Raw genomic sequence first — 20,049 nt, forward strand, 5'->3', positions numbered from 1 at the left:
ATGATTAGATTCAGAATCAATGGATGGGTTTGGTACCATTTCAAACAGCCTGAAAAATAAATGTGCATGCGATGTGAACTTGGACTCATAATTCTAATATTTAATAAGATTTGTGGTATTATTACATAATAATTATTTCCAAAACGAAATTCATAAAACGGATACACACCTCATTATGTTTTAATAATTTCTAAGCATATTCAAACAAAAGTTTTCAAGAGGTTTTAAATATATTGTGTATCTAATTGAAAAAGGTTTTGCTATTTTAAAGAAGTACCATGACACAAATTTATTTTTGGAATATGAGCTTCAGTTTTATTTGAAAATTTTGCCCTATCATTTTTATCATACGTTTTCGCAATATTTTCAGAGTTAATAGTGTCACATTTTGCATTATATGTTATTTAACATTATATTTAATCAAAGAAATTGAAAAAAAACACACTCTTTTTTCGCGTTTAAGTCACACGATTGGGTGAGCCATACCTGCTCTTTCTATATTTCCGCTTTCCAAATTTAATGCAACCGACACCGACCACTCCGAGTGCAATTATTACCGCAGGAACAGCATATTGCCAAACTGGAACTGTAAATGTAAAATAAAAGCATTTAGTATTCTTATTGGTTACTTGATCCTTGTTATTTCGGTCCATACTTTACCCCATTTCAATTATCTCTTTTCCACATATGTAGCTTCTTTTCATTGTTCTGTCTGTTCTATATCGTTAGCAGGTACAATAATCTGTTGACCTAATTGTATCTGCATCTATCCGTCCTCGCGTTTTACTTTTCAAACTTGAACTGAATCCCTACCAAACAAATTTTGCTAAATTTTAAAGGAATGATAGGCGCATGTTCCTGGTCATTTCGTGGTATTTTAGAGCAGATTTGAACCCGAGTCTGACTACTATTTAAAAATATAGAAACTTAATTCTGCATAAGTGATTTCGTCGGAACTAAGTGGTATTGATCTGCATATGCTCCCTACATACTCTTTATCCTTGGGGCCAGATTTAAAATCCAATATGACTGCATTTGAAGCAATATTTGCTATTTCTAAAACGTATTTTGAATTAAAACGTAAAAGTTCTTCTACACCGATTTCACCGAGATTTATTTGAAATGATCAGCACATGCCATAGGCCAGCTAATGTTATTCGAGGGACGAATTTTAGATCTAAATTGCAAACTGCAGCTATTTCATCATGAATGTAATGGTCGGCAAATTAATGCAAATTTTCATACCTTCATTTCTTTGAAGAAAATTTGGTCAAACATTTTGGGGTTAAGATTCCTCTGGACTCGTGTTTTATTTTATTTTGTCTGCATTAACATTGACATTTGTAACGATTTGAACAAAACAATCCTGAGCGATGCCAGGAGTATTATAAACTTTAACTCGCCACTTGAATCATATCTAATAAATGCGTCGATAACAAATAACATTCTATTAATGTGACCGGGTGGGGTGTCCTGCTGGGTGTCTTCGGCAGTATGTTTCAGTGAGGGCGCACTATAACGTCGGCATCAGTTCCGCGCTATCGCAAGGGGACAAACACGAACATATCGCAGCCTCCCAAAATACACACGCAAACACTAAAGGCATGCATCTTGCACACAGGGGAGGCCGTCCTTAAATGACCATAGCTGTTGCTATGACGTTAAACAATATTAAACCAAACCAAACCAAACATTCTATTAGACCTCAAATCGGTGAATGGCATCCTAGCTACAGAGAGAGGCGCCGAGACGAGGTTGTCCTTGCCCGTCTCCGGATGGGTCATTCATACATTACCCATTGTTATTTATTAAAACGTGAAGTCCAGCTTCAATGCATAGCGTATCAGGAGCCATTTATAGTAAAGCCCTTGTTTTTAGATTGTATCGACTTTCAGTCAACTCGAGAAAATGTCTATAATAACATTACATTTCTGTTCGAAAACATAACTGTCTCTTCAATTTTAGGCTGTCTAAAAGCTGTTGGTCTTTTTAATAAAATTTGAGTCGCTATAGCTATAATCAATATTCAATTTGACGTTTGTCTTTTACCTGTAAGTTTGTTTTTTTGTTGTTTTAGTTTGGCATTTGTTTTTTTCGACCATTTGTTATTTCCTGTGTTGATGGGCCGTGAAGCATTGATCATAATAATAGTTATAGTATGAATCATATCTATTATGTTTCGATTAAGTTTGCAACAGAATGTCCTTACCTTGGTAATCAGGCGGTATGGCAAGAGCGACTGCAATAAAGAAAACTCACCTTCAAAAAACTGCCTTTTATACTTCATAAAACATTGTTACAATATCATTCCTACCAAGAGACAAAACCTTCTAAACGTAACGAGCCTAGGTATTTCTTGTGAGAGTACTTCTTATAATGCTGAACTGTTCCCTTCTTTAGTTTAACAAATACCTGACTGATGAAGCAAATGCTGAAGAGAAAAGAAAATGGGGAATTTTATAAAACTGGCATGTTTGTATCAGCGGCTAAAGGCAATACAAATGTCTACACCGTCGATTAAAAAGGGAATTAGTTATATAGCATGCTTGTTTAGGGGTAGACAGGAATGCTTAAACAACAAGAGTACCGCGGGGCGGAACAATATACGCCTGTCGAATGTCATATGGTGTTATATACATTCTTACAATGAAATAAGATCTGCATCATTCTAAGAGTGGTTAGCTGACATGCTATAAAAAATGTAGAAGAAAATCTCCGGACAAAAATCAAATACTGAAATGAACAAAGGGCAATAACTTTTGCAAAAATTGTCAAATCAAAATTCTTTTAAGGGCGACACAACTTCATAACCTGATTATAATGTATACCAAGTTTCAAAGAGATCGGTCGAAAATTGTAGGAGGAGATTGCCGGACAAACAAAAGTTTACGCCGGACGGACGGACGGACGACCCCATACCATAATACTTCCGTCAAATTTCATTTTTATATGGCGACATAAAAAATGGTTGTGGTTATTACTGCTAAATGTTATGGACGTCCTTAAATAACCTTAGCTGTTGATTTCACAATTTTTTGTTTAAATGTCATTTAGTTAACATAATATGAGTATATTAAACTTTTTACAAGTATTCTAAAGCCACGAATGTGTTTTTGCATCAAGCTTATTTCGTTTTTTTGTTTTAATTATACACTTCGCTTATTTCGTATCAGCTCCACTTATTCATTATTTTTCAAACCCAAAATGACACTATCTGTGAAAAATGGACAATTTGTTACAAACTTGACAGATTAATCTCGTTTGAATAATCTATTACGTTTGGAATATAATTCGCCAGTTTTTGCCTATGCTAATATTATGTGCATCGCATTACAATAAATTACACAATGTCATGTTTTATAACATTCAGTTTAAAATTGCAAAATTTGTATCAATATCATTTCTGTTATATGTAACTCAACCGCATAAAGGACTTTATCCTCTCGCAGCTGTGCATAAGCCATACTTACATCACACATGGTTATATTTCACGTAAAGAAGACCAACCTAACTGTCAAGCATATAATCAGCAATTTATAGTCAAACATAATATGATGGAATGCGCCGATTTCAAACAAGTGCGTGACAGATTCTATAATGTATCGTATATGAAAACTGTATTTGATACCGTTTCTGTGCAATCAATATATGACTGTACACGCAATTGATATTTACAATTAGATGGCATTTATTACAACTAATTCGTTTGCAGCTGATGCAATTTTACTTTTTTAACACCTTTCTTACTATATATTCTCGCACTGTCAAAGGATCGTAAAATAGTACAAATTACAAAAGACAAACAAAAGTCAACAACCTTAAACCTACCGTATGGCTCTATATGACCATATCTTGTCTAGTGGCCGGTCAGATTCTATATTCCTTTTTTTAACATTATATTTAACTTGTAGTGAGCATATTTGCAACTATGTTTTCGTTATCACATGTCTCCTTTAGTACACCATGTACACACTCATATCCTTTAATGATTAGTAATGTACATCCTCGACATTCGCGGGCTAACGCTCAATTACGATCTCTGCACCCCTGGAATATGTATCATAGCAAAATTGAAGGCACAAAAATAGCTGTTTGATTGGTCTCGGGTAAAATAATCTGGCCAATTAATTTGACCAATCGCTAGGCTGATACCTGTCCTTTGAATATTACAAAGGCGCGACACCCGACTTCAAAGCCTGTCAATGTTGACGGTTACGTGACCGCGAGATTCTTATGATGATTAAAGGATGGAACTAGTCTCCTTGTCTCATCAACAAGGTGGCGCACATTGAGCCTTCAATTGTATTTTGCTATGACATATTCCAGGGGTGTAGAGAGTGTACCCCCTGGAGTGTCGAGGATGAGCAATGTATGGGTACGTAGTGATCTATCGCGTGACTTGATTATCATATTTTTGATAGCAAGTGTTGCTGGCTGTACAAAATATATCTTCACTGGAAACATGACTGAGTTGGTACATTGTATAACCATCATATAATTTGAAAACATTGAAGACAAATAAAGGGGTACAAATGTATTTTAACTATTTTGCAGGAGCAAGCAACGTAAAAAAACATTGGAAATGTCTAAATTTATCATTGCAGTCTGACAGATTTGTCGATGCCCTTCCTTCAGTAGTCAATCCATCAGGACAGCTTATACAAGACGTCTGCCCAACAATTTCCTGGTAAGTCCCAACATAACATTTCTCACAATTGTCACCTCGTTGATATCTACCGGCACTGCAAGGTACTATTAAGAAAATAATACAAATCTTGTCAAATGAAGTATACTAAAACTTTTCTCATGTACATCAATCAACAAAATATGACATATCAGATGATGCGCTGACGAAAATTACTAATTACTCAATCAATAATATACAGGATATACTGTAAAAGTGCTTACAGCAGCGGACTTACATTCAGTATATTATCGACTTTTATCAGAAGCATATAAGGGATTTCGTGCACCGACGATACCCACAACAGAAGCATTTGTAAAGAAACTTTATTAGTGTAGTTTATAAAATATTAGCACAATAATCAAAGCGGAAAAATCACCGAATGGAAGTGCTGCTAATATATGTTGATTAACAGTATGTGCCTCGATATTTTAAATGGTGTCCCTTCTTGCTCTACGTTCCTAATTTCTTCGGAGTGTGATTTGTTTTAATATTGCAAATGATAATACCTGTCTTTCTTGATTAATTTCAATGAAAAACATGACGATACAAAAATAGCATATATTGCATCGATGTACATTTTAGTTGTATTTTACTTACCACAGTAATTGTGTACGGGAACTGAACCAGGGTCACAGAAAACTTTCCACCAAACGCAGAGCTGTTTTGTCTGACGGCATATTCGACACCGTCCACAAACGTGTTGAATTCGTTGCCGCGTTTTTTCGTCAGTATTTCTTCCAGTGACTGGATGATAGTATCCTTGCATCCATCTGAAGTGACTATTAACACCAACAATACCACAAATCTTGTATAAGAACAACATAGCATTGTTCATATTGTGTAAAGTGCATGTATTATTTGATACATCTGTTGTTTTTGTATTCGTAACGGCCCATCTACTATGCGTGTCATTTGGGGCCGAACAACACGGTAAAAAAAGAGATATTCACAAAATGAATATATCAATCTGAAACTAAATAGGCTAAAATATGTAAAGAATACAAAAACAAAAACATCAATAACAAACGGATTTAATGTAAAAGATATCATATTTTATTGTAAAGCTCGGCGAGTGTATGTAATCATATATCAATTGAACAGAAACTGTATCAAAAAACCTTTTCATAGACGGTACACTATATAAACTGTCACGTATTTGATTGCAACCAGTGTATTCAATCATACATGTTTGACTGTAAATGGTTGATCACATGTATGGCAATAAGGCTGGGGTTCCTTACGTAATGTATAACTATGTATTATGTAGGTATTGCCTATAACAAAGATGAACACCGTCTTAATATTATTATTGTGCGTTGAAAATGTCTCCCTCCGTCTTCACATAGCATTGGCTATTGCCTAAACGTAAAACTCAAAATATAACAGTATGGACTGTTTCAGACAGTTTTCAGTATTTCACTGTATGTGACAACGTGCAGTATCGTGCTACCGTGTCCAGGCTATGGCATTTCAGCAAAATGGCACTTTAAACCAGCCCTTATGTGGTCAACAACCCCTCTATATTATGAACTAAATTGTTTGTATGTTTGACGCTCTCGCTACAGCTAAGGTCTCTTGAAGAGGGATGTTTTGGGAGACACCGCCGAAACGAAATATTAGTTATGTTACGAGGAAAAGAAAAAGAAATCGATCCGAAATGTTGCAAAGGAGACGGCACAACAATTTACAAATAGTAAAACGTTTTAGAAAGCGCATAAAATTACTCACATTGTGTAGCGTCGCATGTAAAATCTGTAGCAAATCCAGCAGTTTTAGTGCTTGTAGAACGTTTATGCCTATCCATTTGACATTCTGTCACCTCAATGGTCTGCGCAGGAACCATCCTGTTGAAAGGTTAAAGACTGGGTCATATACTAATAACTTTATCTTCTTTGTAATAAGCTCAAAGGTGTCTTCGTCACATACCAAATCTTCATACGAAGCCCTGTATCTCCAGTCAATTTTACTTCCATCTACGATTTCTAAAAAACAAAGCATAATGCAATTTTTATGCCAAATTAGAACCGAAAAATATCTTTGAAAGAACATCATCTTTAGTTAAACCGATGTATACTGGTACAATTTTTCAAGCCAGTGTTTTGAAAGAAAACGCGCCTCTCGATATTTCGTACCAATTCCCTAGCATACTTCAACCGTAATGGACACGTGAAAGTCACATAGAAAAACATATTTAAGACAATTAGAAAATGTTACAGTATTGGAAGTGTCTTAATGTTACCTGTACATGTAGGGAGCCGGCCGTAAGCGTTATCGTCCGTTTTGAAATCCCATAAGTGAAATGTATCCGGTCCACAAAAGAAGTTTTTCTTCGCGGGATGATCAAAGTCGTAGCCATCCTTACAGGTTAATTTGCAGTCAACGGCGTCCTCGGTAGTATTCCAGTTACAGACGAGGACCGAATTGGCTGGGGTTGTCAAGTTTGTACAAACTGAAATCATAAAACGAGTAACTTTTTACATCTAGAGATTAATGACAATGTAGAATCATCAAGATACATAACTAAGGCATTTATAAGCCAGTCTCGTCAAAATAATTTGTAACAATTAAATCAGATTTTTTTTTTTTTTTTTTTAAACATTTAGTTTATCTTTTGCGAAGTATTACAGATGAAGAAGAAAAAAGAACATAGAAGAAAAAAGGTTTTGTTTCGTGTTTCTCCACGTGTGTAATGCATGCGTGTTTTTTTTTCTTTCTTTCTGTGAAACGCCCTTATAAACATTGCAGTATATACATTACCAATACAATCAGCCATGTTGCAGACTATTGTTTCAGTGGCTTCACCTAGACAGTCATTGCCACCGTTATCTGGTGTTGGGTTGTTACAAAGGCGTTTCCGTGTTGAGGTCCCATTTCCACATGTAGAAGAACATACTGACCAGTTGCCCCACGAACTCCAACTCCCGTCAACTTCACATAATAACAATATATTACATAGATAACAAGGTAAAGCAATATGAATATAAATATTTACGACCGAGAACGGCATACAAAATTAGAACGTTCGTTTGTTCAAGGGAGTGTCATCAAAATATATAAGCCTCATTTCAACAGATGTCATGAGAGACATAGAAAAAAAGCAGACAAACAAACATTCAGAGAAATAAACTATTTGTATCGTAGCATTCTATTGCTTTGATTCAGTTCTTATAAAGATTAAAGTATATGTAAAACAAAGCATACTGGAACTATCTGTCATTTCGCCAGAACAAATTGTGTTTTAATGTTGACATACAATTGTATTCAATTACCTTTACCTTCGGCAACGAGAAACATTTTACAACAAATTAAGTTGTAGATTAAACATGTATGATATAAATATTAACTTACCGACTGCAATTTCGCAGCAATCGCCCTTAAAGTTGATATCACATTTGCATGTATATCCTCCGATTTCGTCTATGCACATTAAGTTGTTTTCACAAGAGTTGTCCTCACAATCGTCTGTATTGATTTCGCAATTATCTCCCTTTAGTCCAATCGGACAGACACAGCTATATGTGAAGAGTCCATCTTTACACAATCCACCGTTGCATTGGTTTATATTACAATCGTCATGATCTAAAAAGATAACAACACTTTTTAAGTTTCATTGAATGTGTTATGTAACGTGTAACTTTCATTCGTGAATTTTCTCTGTTCTGAACTTACTTTTTTAATTATTGGTGGGCTGTTAATTACCAATTCATCAATCCCCTACCTTTTTAATTATTGGTGGGCTGTTAATTACCAATTCATCAATCCCTTACTTTTTAATTATTGGTGGGCTGTTAATAACCAATTCATCAATCCCTTACTTTTTTAATTATTGGTGTTAATTACCAATTCATAAATCCCTTACTTTCAGTTTTGGTGTCTTGATTTCAACGACAATTTTGTTTCTAGGAAATCACATTTTATCGTTGTAGAGGAATTCTTATATGTTATATAAACATAAAATTGATGTAAACGCATTTACCGTCACATTCACTAGGTATCTGAACAAAAACATCCTCACCTTCAACATGTTCAAAATCCTTCCAGGCTAAAAGATCTCCGTGACGGGTTGCATTACAATGGGAAATCGAGTCGAGAATATCATCCAATCCATTTTCCTTTGACCGTATATTTAAACGAGCAATAGTACCGATGAAATATCCGTCTGTATAAAGGAATTGTTTTATGTCTTGTATAAATGAATTTATATATTATGTGATTGTTTGCGGCATTAAAGTAAGTAACTGACATTCCATCAACAATTTCTTGACAAATGTAGGCACCATTTCAGAAAAAGTTAGTGTTTCAATTTCCAAATGTTCAGATTATTTTCAAAGTAGCTTAACACATGTTATTATTTTTTCATATTATTCACGACAAGTGATTGGCCGTGTCCACCGATAAAAACCGATATTTACTTATTTTTGTTAAAGGACTGGGTGTTTCTAAAAATAGAATTATGACGTGTCTCCAAACAACGCACCGTCCCGTCCCGCTTTTGTAGCTTTTTTGGTGGTTTTTTTTCAGATTGCATACATTACTGATTTGAAATAATAAAACAATTGTAACCTTTAACTTCGGTCGATACCTGGATTTATCGACCCGAGAAAAGATCCAGGTATCGACCTCAGCCAAAGGCTATAATTGAATAATGTCACTAATGTATCAAAAATGAAAATGTTTAGAAGAAATGCAAGACATTTTTCTATCTTGGCTTCTACAGTACAATGTTGGAAAGTATTTTTTGGGAGAAATGTAAAGTAAACCACTTCGTTTAAAGTTTATTTCTTAATCATTAAGCCGATTATCTTAATGAGTAAAAAGTATTTCGGAGATCATGTTGGCAGTAAATTCGTGTTGTTTTTATTATATAAGTATTTCTGCCATCATTTGTACATTATAGGGACCACGGAACCAAATCAAAAATAGATTGTGGGTTTTTCCTTTTTGGGCAGAAGATTTAATAGAAAGGTGAATGCCTCGGGGCCTGCTGGTTGGATATTAAGGTGGCAGAAGTTTCAAAAGTTTTATGTGTGGGTTGAGCAATATATATAGATGTAATATGTATGAAAAACAAAATAAAATAATTAAAGTCTGGTTTTGTCTGGGTGAGTTTATTAAGTGTGTAATTTGTTGTAAATTTTGTTAGATTTTTGGTGCCGAATTCAATACAAGATGGCAGCCCCCATATAAAAAAAAATGTTCAAATTGGCAGAATTTTGAAATATTTTTTTTACAGTTGTGTGAGATGCTATTCTTCAAAATGAGGTCAGGTAAACCAGTGTGGATAACCCCATTTAACCAGGACAGTGGTAAACGTTAACACTATCGTCTAAGGAAAATCATTTGGTTCCGCGGTCCCTATATGAATAAAAAAAAACTACCGAGAAAAATAGAATGTCTAATGCTCAGCCACATATAAAATAATATGCTAGTTTAGTGCAATTGATCCAATCCGTTACCGTTTCAAGATATCATTTGTTAAGTCATACTTTTTTTTTTACTGAAGTTACCTCAGTTAAGATGGTTTATTATGTTTCCTTTAGTGAACTTTTTTTTTTAGAAAGGCTGGCATTTTCGGCTGAAAATATTTTACCAGCATCATTTTTCTCGTACAAAACACATCAACATAACCCACGCTTTTAAAATATGTTTAATATCGACACCGAAAAAATCTTTTTATAAAAATAAAATATAACTCTGAAAGAATCTCTCGTAATTTAAGAGTGCACGGCAACTTCAAAGTATACATGCTGGAAGACCAGGAAAAACCACGTACGTCGACGAAATTAGAGGTAAAACCTTTAAAATCCTTCTTCTACCGTAGGTATTCAGGGATTTTATTCTAATTTAGTCTGGAGCATCCTTAGGCCAAGGGGACTCAGTTTTGTAAAAACGGTGGGTGCTACAAAGATGGCACATATACAATAAATCAGTAAATGTATATAGATGGTGTGCCTCCCTGGGGGCAGAGGGTTGGGCCAAATAAGGGAAATAGAGGTAAAACCTTTTAAATCCTCCTTCCACCTTAAGCATTAAAGGATTTTATCCTAATTTAGTCTGGAGCATCCTTGGATCAAGGAGACTTAATTTGTATCAACAGTGAGTGTGACTCCTCCCCTGGGGCCAGATTGGCGGGCCAAATAAGGGATATAGAGGAATAGCCTTAGTATCCTTTTTCTTACGTTGGGATGAAGGTATTTTGACCAAATTTGAACAGTAGCATCCTATGGGGAAGGGAAATCAATCTTATATAAATTGTGGGTCTGGCCTCCCTGGGGTCACTTCTGTAGGAATGACAGGAAACTAATTTTGTATCAACGATGGGTCTGCCAACCCCCCCCCCTGGGAACAGAGGGGTGGGGCCAAATAGGTAAAATAGAAAAATAGCTTTAAAATCATCCTTTTCCTGTAGGAATGACAGGATTTTGTCCAATAGCATATAAATAAAACCCCTGACTAACCATGTAATACATGTACAGCAACATCTAGCTATTTCAACTTCAATTTTGCTAACATTTCCAGGTGAGCGATACAGGCCCTCTAGGCCTCTTGTTCTTAAAACATGTTTGAATGATGATTTCTGGTCCTTTTATGTAAATAATCGGAATATAAAATAGCGTATACCTCGAATTGTTGTTATAAAATCAATATACCGTGGTACAAGCAAGTTCCATAGCCTGTGAAAGCCGAAAAACGGATGAGATCTCACTCTGACTTTAGCGTTCTTTTTTTAAACAAATAACTTAAAATCAAACGTTTTATTGAAAATGAACCACCATGGGTAGCCTTTTCGTTCAACACTTCGTTCATATGATCACGAAATTACTTAGACTTTTGTTGAAATTTTATAATGAAAGGAAGATGAACGTTACCCACACAAGTGAAGACTCCTTTAAAATGATGGTAATGTTAATAATTTACGATGCATTATACAGCTAGATCCGTTTGCGACTCGTTGGTGATGGTAGGGCCGAAAAGGTGGAGAAAACAGAGGAGGATGTATAAAACAAATTACTTATATGAATTTCATAAATCAGTCAAGTACTGATTGATTTCAAATTACAAAACGAATCAAGTGTGTATATTAGACAATGAACTCATTTACTTGTTAAAGTCTTATGAAGAGTCTTAAGTATAATTCGGCAAATTCAATGTCCCATCTTCAAGACTTAATTAATCAAGGATGCATTGATGACTAAAATTCAAGAGATTAAAGCAGTTGGAGACAGTGACGATAATTTAGTATAGGTTGAAACACCACACCCTCATAAGTACAAGCTAATCGACTGATTATTTCAAAAAGATATATAATAATAAATCACTCAACTAAGTCACAAATAATACATACTGTTGAATATACATATGATATTAGTAAAATGCTCGGTTTGACTATGTTTGGAAACAGCGGATAAATATTCCCTTAATGGCGTCATATCAATGGTACGTGTAACGTCAAAATGCTTTCTGCCAAATGCGGTGGTTTTTTCCTGACAATATTTTTTTTCACGTTCTCTCTTTATTTAATTATGGAAAGTATTCCAGTATTTAATTATTTGAACATTATTAAACATCTTATATATATCAATAATGTTCGTTTGTTTCAGCATAATGTGGTAACATGGATAATAAAAAAATGGATATTGACATTTACTTCGACTTCCTCTTGGTCCATATCAGATTCATATAACCACACGTTCACCTCCAAAATATCCATAATGGACAAATATTAATCTGTAATCATATATGTTTAATATATGTTGGATAACTTATTTAATAATTGTTGTAAAATAAATATTGTTTACATTAGATACCTGCAATAACGATGTGTGATTCTGGAAGTTTGTTATCGGTATAGCTTTGTATTGATTGATCTTGCAGTTCTGATTTGTTGCCGTCCATAAAGAAATGGCCAGCACTTTTTTCAACATCAAGTACTACCGAATGTCAGCGGGTATCTTCCAAGGTAAATGTCGTGATAGTGTTAACACTGAAATATATAAAGTCAATGATGAGAAATAGTTGCCCTGTGCGAATTATGCACAGCAGTATATACATTTATCAAAAAAAAATATATATAAATAATTTAAATTCCTCAGTGACACTCAGTCATCCTAGTTAATTTCCAGATATCGCTCTTAACTGCCAAATATGACGAGAAGAACGCTTAAGCACACAATTAAAGCGGCTATTGATTGATACTGTTTAGTCAGCGCACATAGATACATTTTCGTAACCTGGATGATTATTGTCAAATAGAACATTCATTCCTATCAATCACTGTTTAATTTCACAATCAATTAAAGTTGTTTGAGGTTTAATGTCAATGAAATCAGCTAACGCCTTATGAAGACGGCTGTCTAAGGAGCCACTGCAAAAAAAAAAAAAAAGAGGGGAAATGAGAAAAAGCTATGGGAGGAACATATCAATTTCGATTCTTCGATGGGTAAGCAGGAAAAACGATTCTGTAAGGGGTTTGTGTTTTTGTTTTATATGGGTTAACGTCCTATCAACAGTAATCGGTCGTTTAAGGACGTTCCTCCATGTGTGTAATGTATGCCTGCATGTGTTTGTGTGCCGTAGGGAGGGTATGTTGGTGTACAGTTTTTGTGTAATTGCCTTGTAAGAGCGCGTAAGTCCCTTATTAGTCGGCCCTACGACATGCAGGGAGGTACAGCAGACGTGTTCTTTCCTCGAATCTGCAGGGGTTATCTTTGGTCCTTGCAATATTGTGCCTATATCCTTAACAAAGATAAAAATAGAAGGATTAAATACAAAAAAAAATACATACTTGTTTCCGGTAACGGCAAAGCTATCGTTGATAATGCTGATATCAAAATGTTCATTTCTGTTAGGAAATTTTAATCGAACGATAGAACCCATTGAAGTTGCCTGCTCAGATTTTATCCTAAAACTTAACGTAAAGTTGAGTTGTCCGTTCATGGTAACATTGCTGAGAGGCAGAACGAACAACATTTCCGCTCGAACTGGATATCACAAGATCGAAATCTGAAAAGATGTTTTGTTGAAAAAACAGTTACCGTCACGAGACTCTTTTAAAGTCAAACAAATTGAAAATTCAACTAGATAGATTTAAATACAGAATTACATATGTTATTGCAGCATTTCAAGAACGATAATTATATAATTGTTCGAAAAAAGTGATCGTGGTGTTATTACATTCTTAACGACCCATCATCACCGAAGAGGTCATTATGGCCGAGAAATTGTTAATAAACAAACTTGAATAGTAAAAGTGGCTGTGGTTTGTTGTATTTTTTGGAACAGACCAACAGTTTCCATGTGGTTCAATATTATAGATGTTTTATAATCTTTCTCGTATTGGCTTAAAATTTCAATAACGTTCGTGATAATTCTGAGATTTACAGCATACGGAAACAAGTCTACAGGATAAAGTAGGCACGTGCATATGGAGAGTATTGATAATAGGAACGATGAAATACCTTATAATCTCCGAGTCGATATGTTCCCTCTGCTAATGTAGTGGAAGATAAAGGGCAGACCTCACAGGCCATCGAGCCATATCTGTATGCATACGTGCCGACTCGACACGGTGTACAGGGAGGTAATCCATTGTTCGAAAACGTCCCTAACTTACATGCATCTGTAAAATCAATACGGGTCGTATTTTTCTAAAGAAATATATGTTACATAAAATAAATTAAATATGCTGACGAGACATACTGCAAAATGACGTCAAAATTCAAGATGGTGGTATGATAAAAAAAAAAGAAAATTCAAAAGAAAATTCGCGAAATTTCTGTGATGTGCGATCGAGAAGATCTTGAATTTGATTTTATTATACAGATACGTGCAGAACTTTAAGACTCGCTATCTAAACGTTAAAAATGGAATCTCATTAACAACCATGTAAGTAACAAAATTATTAGGTTTTATGGAATCTTGAACGTATATACATTCCATGGCATTTATATGATCGCAAAAAAACCAACAACGCTAAAGCGTATCAGGGAATTCCCAGACCATATATATATGCTATTTGAAAGTGAAAATCGATGTTTCCTTTTACCGACAAATGTTGAATTTTAACATCTTGTATAACAATAACGACAACGAGTAGTGTTTATAAACAAAATTGATATACTAAGTCATCATAATAAGGTGGTGTGGTTGACGTTTTACGTCTCTATTTGACTTAAAGATGCAACCCTTGTCTCATAGTTGTGGGTCTGGCGCTAAAATATATCTAGGGGGATCTTATCTTGCGGGGTTGGGTGGGGATCATTGAATATCTCATATTGTCTCTGTTAGCATGAAGAAACAAAACATAATCATAAAGGCCCACCTTCACATTCATCGATTGACGCTGCTCCTTGTCGACGAGTTGTGTGGGCGGTAGGGCAATGTATACAGATTGTGCCGCCAACTGCCAGTTGATATTGTCCAATTGAACACATCAGACATGATTGGGTATCTCTATCATAGTGTGTTCCAACAGGGCACTCAACTGTGATAAACAATGACAGAGGTACGAACTCTCACACAATATCATATCAACAAATCCAGCAAATCCATATTCATTCAAAACACAATTTTAAAATGCTGTTCATAATATATGTTTATATAAATTTTGACTTCATAACCTTATTTGTATTTGCACAATTATTACTTTTTATTTAATAAACTTTCTGCAGAAAACAAATTACAGAATAAATATAGTTCACCATTAGTATCCGATTCCAGACGATAACACCAATAGATGAATGCAGAGATTAATAGAGATGAAAGTGTTAGTGTTTCCCTCTATTTCTTGGTTTCTGTATTATCGGTGTTATAGGATAACTTTTGAAATCATATTCGACAGTAAACAACACCATTAGGAGCCAAGGATTTTGTTCCGTTAAGTTTTGAATTGTATCGCCTCCCTTTGTCAATAAACAACGTGTTGGGGCATAGCACACAAACAATAGACGTTCACAAAATATCATTTGAACATGAAGCTAAATAGTAAAGGATACAATGAAACATCAGTAGCATACGAATCGGTTGTGTGATATATTTTAACTGTTAAAGAGATCAATGTGACTATCATATTCATAACAACATTGCATCCAACAAACTTGATATAAAGGCTATCACATGTTTGTAAAACATCTGCCCGTTCGATCATAAAAAGGTTTGGCAATACGACTGATTTCCGTATTGTTAAATGAAGAATTTGTTGTATTTTAGTCAAAACTTATGAAAGACGGATTCTAAGACGAAAGTGTTAACATGAAGTAGATAGTTCTTGTGCCACATGTAATGCACTTCTTCCGTTGGCCAGATTTGTTTTTCTGTTATCTCGAGTAAATGACAAGAACAAATCATTAGCGCGTGCTAAACGGGAACTTTCTCGCGTGAAATGCACAATTATTTGTTTGCCAAGTCAAGTGTAATATATTGAAAACAATGTTTAAGCAGTTAAATCCATTTCCACAAATAAATAATTCTAATAGTGCTGACATTGTGTAATCTTAAACGTTGCAATAAAACATCGCTATTAATTTAAATAGCACACACGTGTGTTACTGATTTAATTTTTTTGTTTTGAAGATATTTGGGCGCAAAAAAGGATCATTCTATGTCGAGTAGGTAGAAAATTGAAATCTACACCCTTGGAGGTGATATACGACTGTATGCCACTAGGCTGACGCAGCTTGGTAAAGAAAGTCCAGACCCTCTTCCTTGGGGTGGGGGGTGGGGTGGGGTGTGTGTGTGGGNCCACACGATTCACTTGAGTATGACGGAATCAATGGTTCATCACAGATGATGCAAAGGTTGTCGTAGTTGAAATCTTGAAATCTGATAGCAGAATGAAGTTGTAAGTTCGATATCGTAAAGGTCTCAGTGTCCACATTAAGCATCAATGATTTTTATGTTTTCGTTTAATCTTCCAAATGACATGTTTCCAAATGGGGATTTGGCAGTGATTTCCACATCGAACCTGATATTAAGATTTGTCGATCGCTTGCCCGACTTGTGTCCACATTGTACCTAACGAGAGCAAAATATTGTTAAATGTTCAGCAGTCCGTATATATTTATTGTCTCTATCTTTGTTTTACTTGTAAAATGCCACTTTTCTTGTTCAAATACATTTTGTTTAGTTTCATTAACTTCAGTAACCTGCTAACAGCTCAGGTTGTTTAAAGACGTGCTTCCAAGTGTGTTATGTGTGCGTGTAAGTGTGTATATGCGCTGGAGACAGGTATGTTGATGTGTGCTTCCTTACGATAGCGCAAATCTGACGCCGATGTTAAAGTGCTACCTTATTGAAACACCATGCCGAGTGCACTCAGTACAGCAACGGTCGTGCATCAACACGATGGTACGGCATTCAACAAAAATATGTAAAAAATAACTATTCTGATTACGCAAATCTGCGTATGTAGTTTACGAAAAACAATTCTACAGACCATTTATTTTCCCTGTTGGCGTCTCTCCCTTGACATCTACACATGCATCACGAAACACATAGCAATATTCAATATTACATCTTTCATTGTTTTCATGTGAATATAAAGTGTTCTACAGTATCTTACCTGGACATTCCAAGGGTGGCATTTTTCAGCATACACTTCACAAGCATCTTTGAATGTAGAAGCCATCAATGCTTGGATGAATTTTACTTCAATACTTCTTAGCACGTCAGCGTTATTACAGTCTCCATCGAAGTAGTAATTCACGTCCATTCGTAATGCCGAAGTTTGACTGTTAAATATTTCTGCAAGTATACAAGCATACATAAACTTACAAAATTCAATCAAAGACAATTAAAAAATAACCACCAGCGTTTCCCCGGCACACATGCACGCATGCACGCTTTCACAACACACATGGAGATCCGTCCTGAAATTACCATAGCTGTTCAACACGTTAAACAAAACCATAACCGAACCCTGGCCATGATAGAGGTCTGATTTTCATTTGACATTTTGTTGATTTTACCTGGTTATGGTTAAAGGATAGACGTATTCTCAGTGTAAGACAGTCGTTTAAGACGAACTAAACCCTCTTCACATAGTAATGGAACTCCTTACAAGTTGAATCATGAGAAGACAACATAACGTCCGACTAGGTCCCGTGATATATATTTGGACTAAATGAATATTATCATTCGTAGATATAGGATATATTAATGACCGCTGTTAATAGGATGTTAAACATATAAAACCAAACCACTTAATATTGCAGAATTTAGGTCAGAACCGAGGCTATGCGAGCTTCTGACGTCGACCCCTACACCAATATATTCAATAACCAGATGTTTACCTTATGAAACTTAACTATGCTGAATTTACTTACTTGCACAGTTGGGCAACGCTGATCCAGGCAACCACTCTCCCGATTCGCCACACACATACATCTCTGAATAGATGTACCCAGGGGGAACATCGTAACCATTCCTACATAACATTTGACAAAACTTTCCGCCTAACCAGTAGTAACATGCTACAGCGCCATTATCAGGAGGCCGCAGATCATCTTTACATAGCTGAACAACTATCGAAAACAGAAAAACATAATAACGTTTACTAACGCATTACACGAGGCTGATTTGTTTGCTTTTGTTTTTGTATTGTTTTACGGACCGTCGACAATGAAGTCATTTAGGACAAAACACTGTTTAATTTGTTTGCGACTCAATCTACAGCTGGAGATAAAAGTGCAAGGCATGACATTGTTTTAAAACAATTTGAATAACTAAAGCTGTTATACCATGTAATTCAATGGAATTTTAAAAATCAAACATATGTTTTAAAATTCTTCTACAACTACACCTGGTTAGTGGCAAGTTAACAAACCTTCTGTCGCAAACACATAAGCGACAGCCACCTTAAATAAAAAAATATATGTTTGTTACCCGATCTATGACAAAAAACAGCTGTGGACAAGCAGGCGGTGCACAATTTTAAGACAAGTGGTACTCTGTTTGGTATATTACTCACTCTTCCGAATAATCAAACGGAATATTTATAAAAAATGTATCCTTCCTTTTATTAATACATTTCATAATATAGTTGCATTTATTATATGTTCTAGTATATCTTTTTTTAAATGTATATCTCAACGTTCTTACGAGAGCTGATTAATGTGAATCTTACCCTCGCAGAATGGCTGATAATCTCCCCAACGCCAGGAGGCATACTCCCCAATACTTTCTTTCTCACAAGTAGCTATGCCCGTGCCGTTTATAAGCGATCCATTTGTACATTTGAAATTGCAATGAGATCCGTATCTGTACCCGTCAGGACAATTAATTGTCTGATGAGGGAGATTGTGTATAGTTGGGCATCTGAGAACTGAAAATATTTCAAAATGTGTTGTCTGATTGGTCGTCATGTATGTATTAAACAATTGGTAGATGTATGTGAGACGAACGTAGACTGTTTTGAACCAAATAATCACAATGACTAGAAATACGAAAAAAAGAATCATCAATTTAATCATAAGTTATTCGATGCATAAGATTAACGTTTTCGATGTATTGTTTCGTTATTTTGTCCCTTCAGGTAACAAAAAACACTTCTAGATATTTCTCAAACATTTAGAAATACTGCAAAGGAGACAAAGTACCTTTATGATGTTACAAATTCACAAATATTTATTTGTAGTAATATTGCAATCTCATTAATATTCTATAAAATCTAAATTCCAATTAGTTCCTGTCTATAAAATTACTGTATTTGTCTTAGTTTTCTCGAAAATCTGATTTACACTATTATTACCGCGCTGTATAGATTACGAAGAAGTTTTTTTTCTTCGAATCTTAGAATGATAATACAAACTGATGTAATCGGGAAGGGGTAGGGGGTGTTAATAACAATGTTATCTTTTGAAGAAAAAAAAATCAGAGACTTGTTGCTAGGATGTTAATCTCTAACAGGCAATTCACAAAAAACTGTTAATCAACTGAAAAGAAATTTGACAGATAACCATATATTAATAACGATTTATATCATTATACAGAATAATGATATATATGTTCTTACAGTATTCACCTTTTACCATAACTTTTATTGTACATGGAAACGCTTTTGTTGCCAGCCTCATCCGTTGAAGCATACGTTACGTCATAAGTACCAGCCTCAAGACGTTCGTCGCTTGCCGGGCCGGTTCGTTTTATTTGTATAGACTTATCTGCGTTGTCGTATACCGATGGCTCCGTCCAATGCACAATACCGGATGTAGCTCCTCTGTAAGCAAACCCGTACACAGCCTTGGTACAGTATGATATGACCGGGCGGGTTACATCTACGCAGAGATTATAGAGGAAAATGTTATTAGAAAAGCGTTTCAAAAAGAACTAAAATGAATCGAGAGAATGCTGAACCAAAGGGAAAT

At 35.2% G+C, this 20,049-nt stretch overlaps 1 protein-coding gene across 1 annotated transcript; it reads right to left on the reverse strand.

Annotated features, from left to right (window-relative positions):
* Window positions 1–4,610: 4,610 nt before the first annotated feature.
* LOC110451157 (neurogenic locus notch homolog protein 1-like) lies at window positions 4,611–19,716 on the reverse strand (the record flags this gene model as incomplete). The annotated part of the gene is made up of 10 exons (XM_021499021.1): window positions 19,707–19,716; window positions 18,810–19,007; window positions 18,010–18,207; window positions 17,247–17,428; window positions 8,664–8,682; window positions 8,036–8,266; window positions 7,445–7,615; window positions 6,927–7,136; window positions 5,285–5,466; window positions 4,611–4,684 (listed from the first exon to the last, which is right to left on the reverse strand). Coding segments are annotated over exons 1-10 (1,475 nt in total), but the record flags the coding sequence as incomplete, so codon positions are not given.
* Window positions 19,717–20,049: the final 333 nt, after the last annotated feature.

The sequence above is a fragment of the Mizuhopecten yessoensis genome, unplaced genomic scaffold (genome assembly GCF_002113885.1).
Source record: "Mizuhopecten yessoensis strain PY_sf001 unplaced genomic scaffold, ASM211388v2 scaffold5835, whole genome shotgun sequence".
Taxonomy (NCBI): domain Eukaryota; kingdom Metazoa; phylum Mollusca; class Bivalvia; order Pectinida; family Pectinidae; genus Mizuhopecten; species Mizuhopecten yessoensis.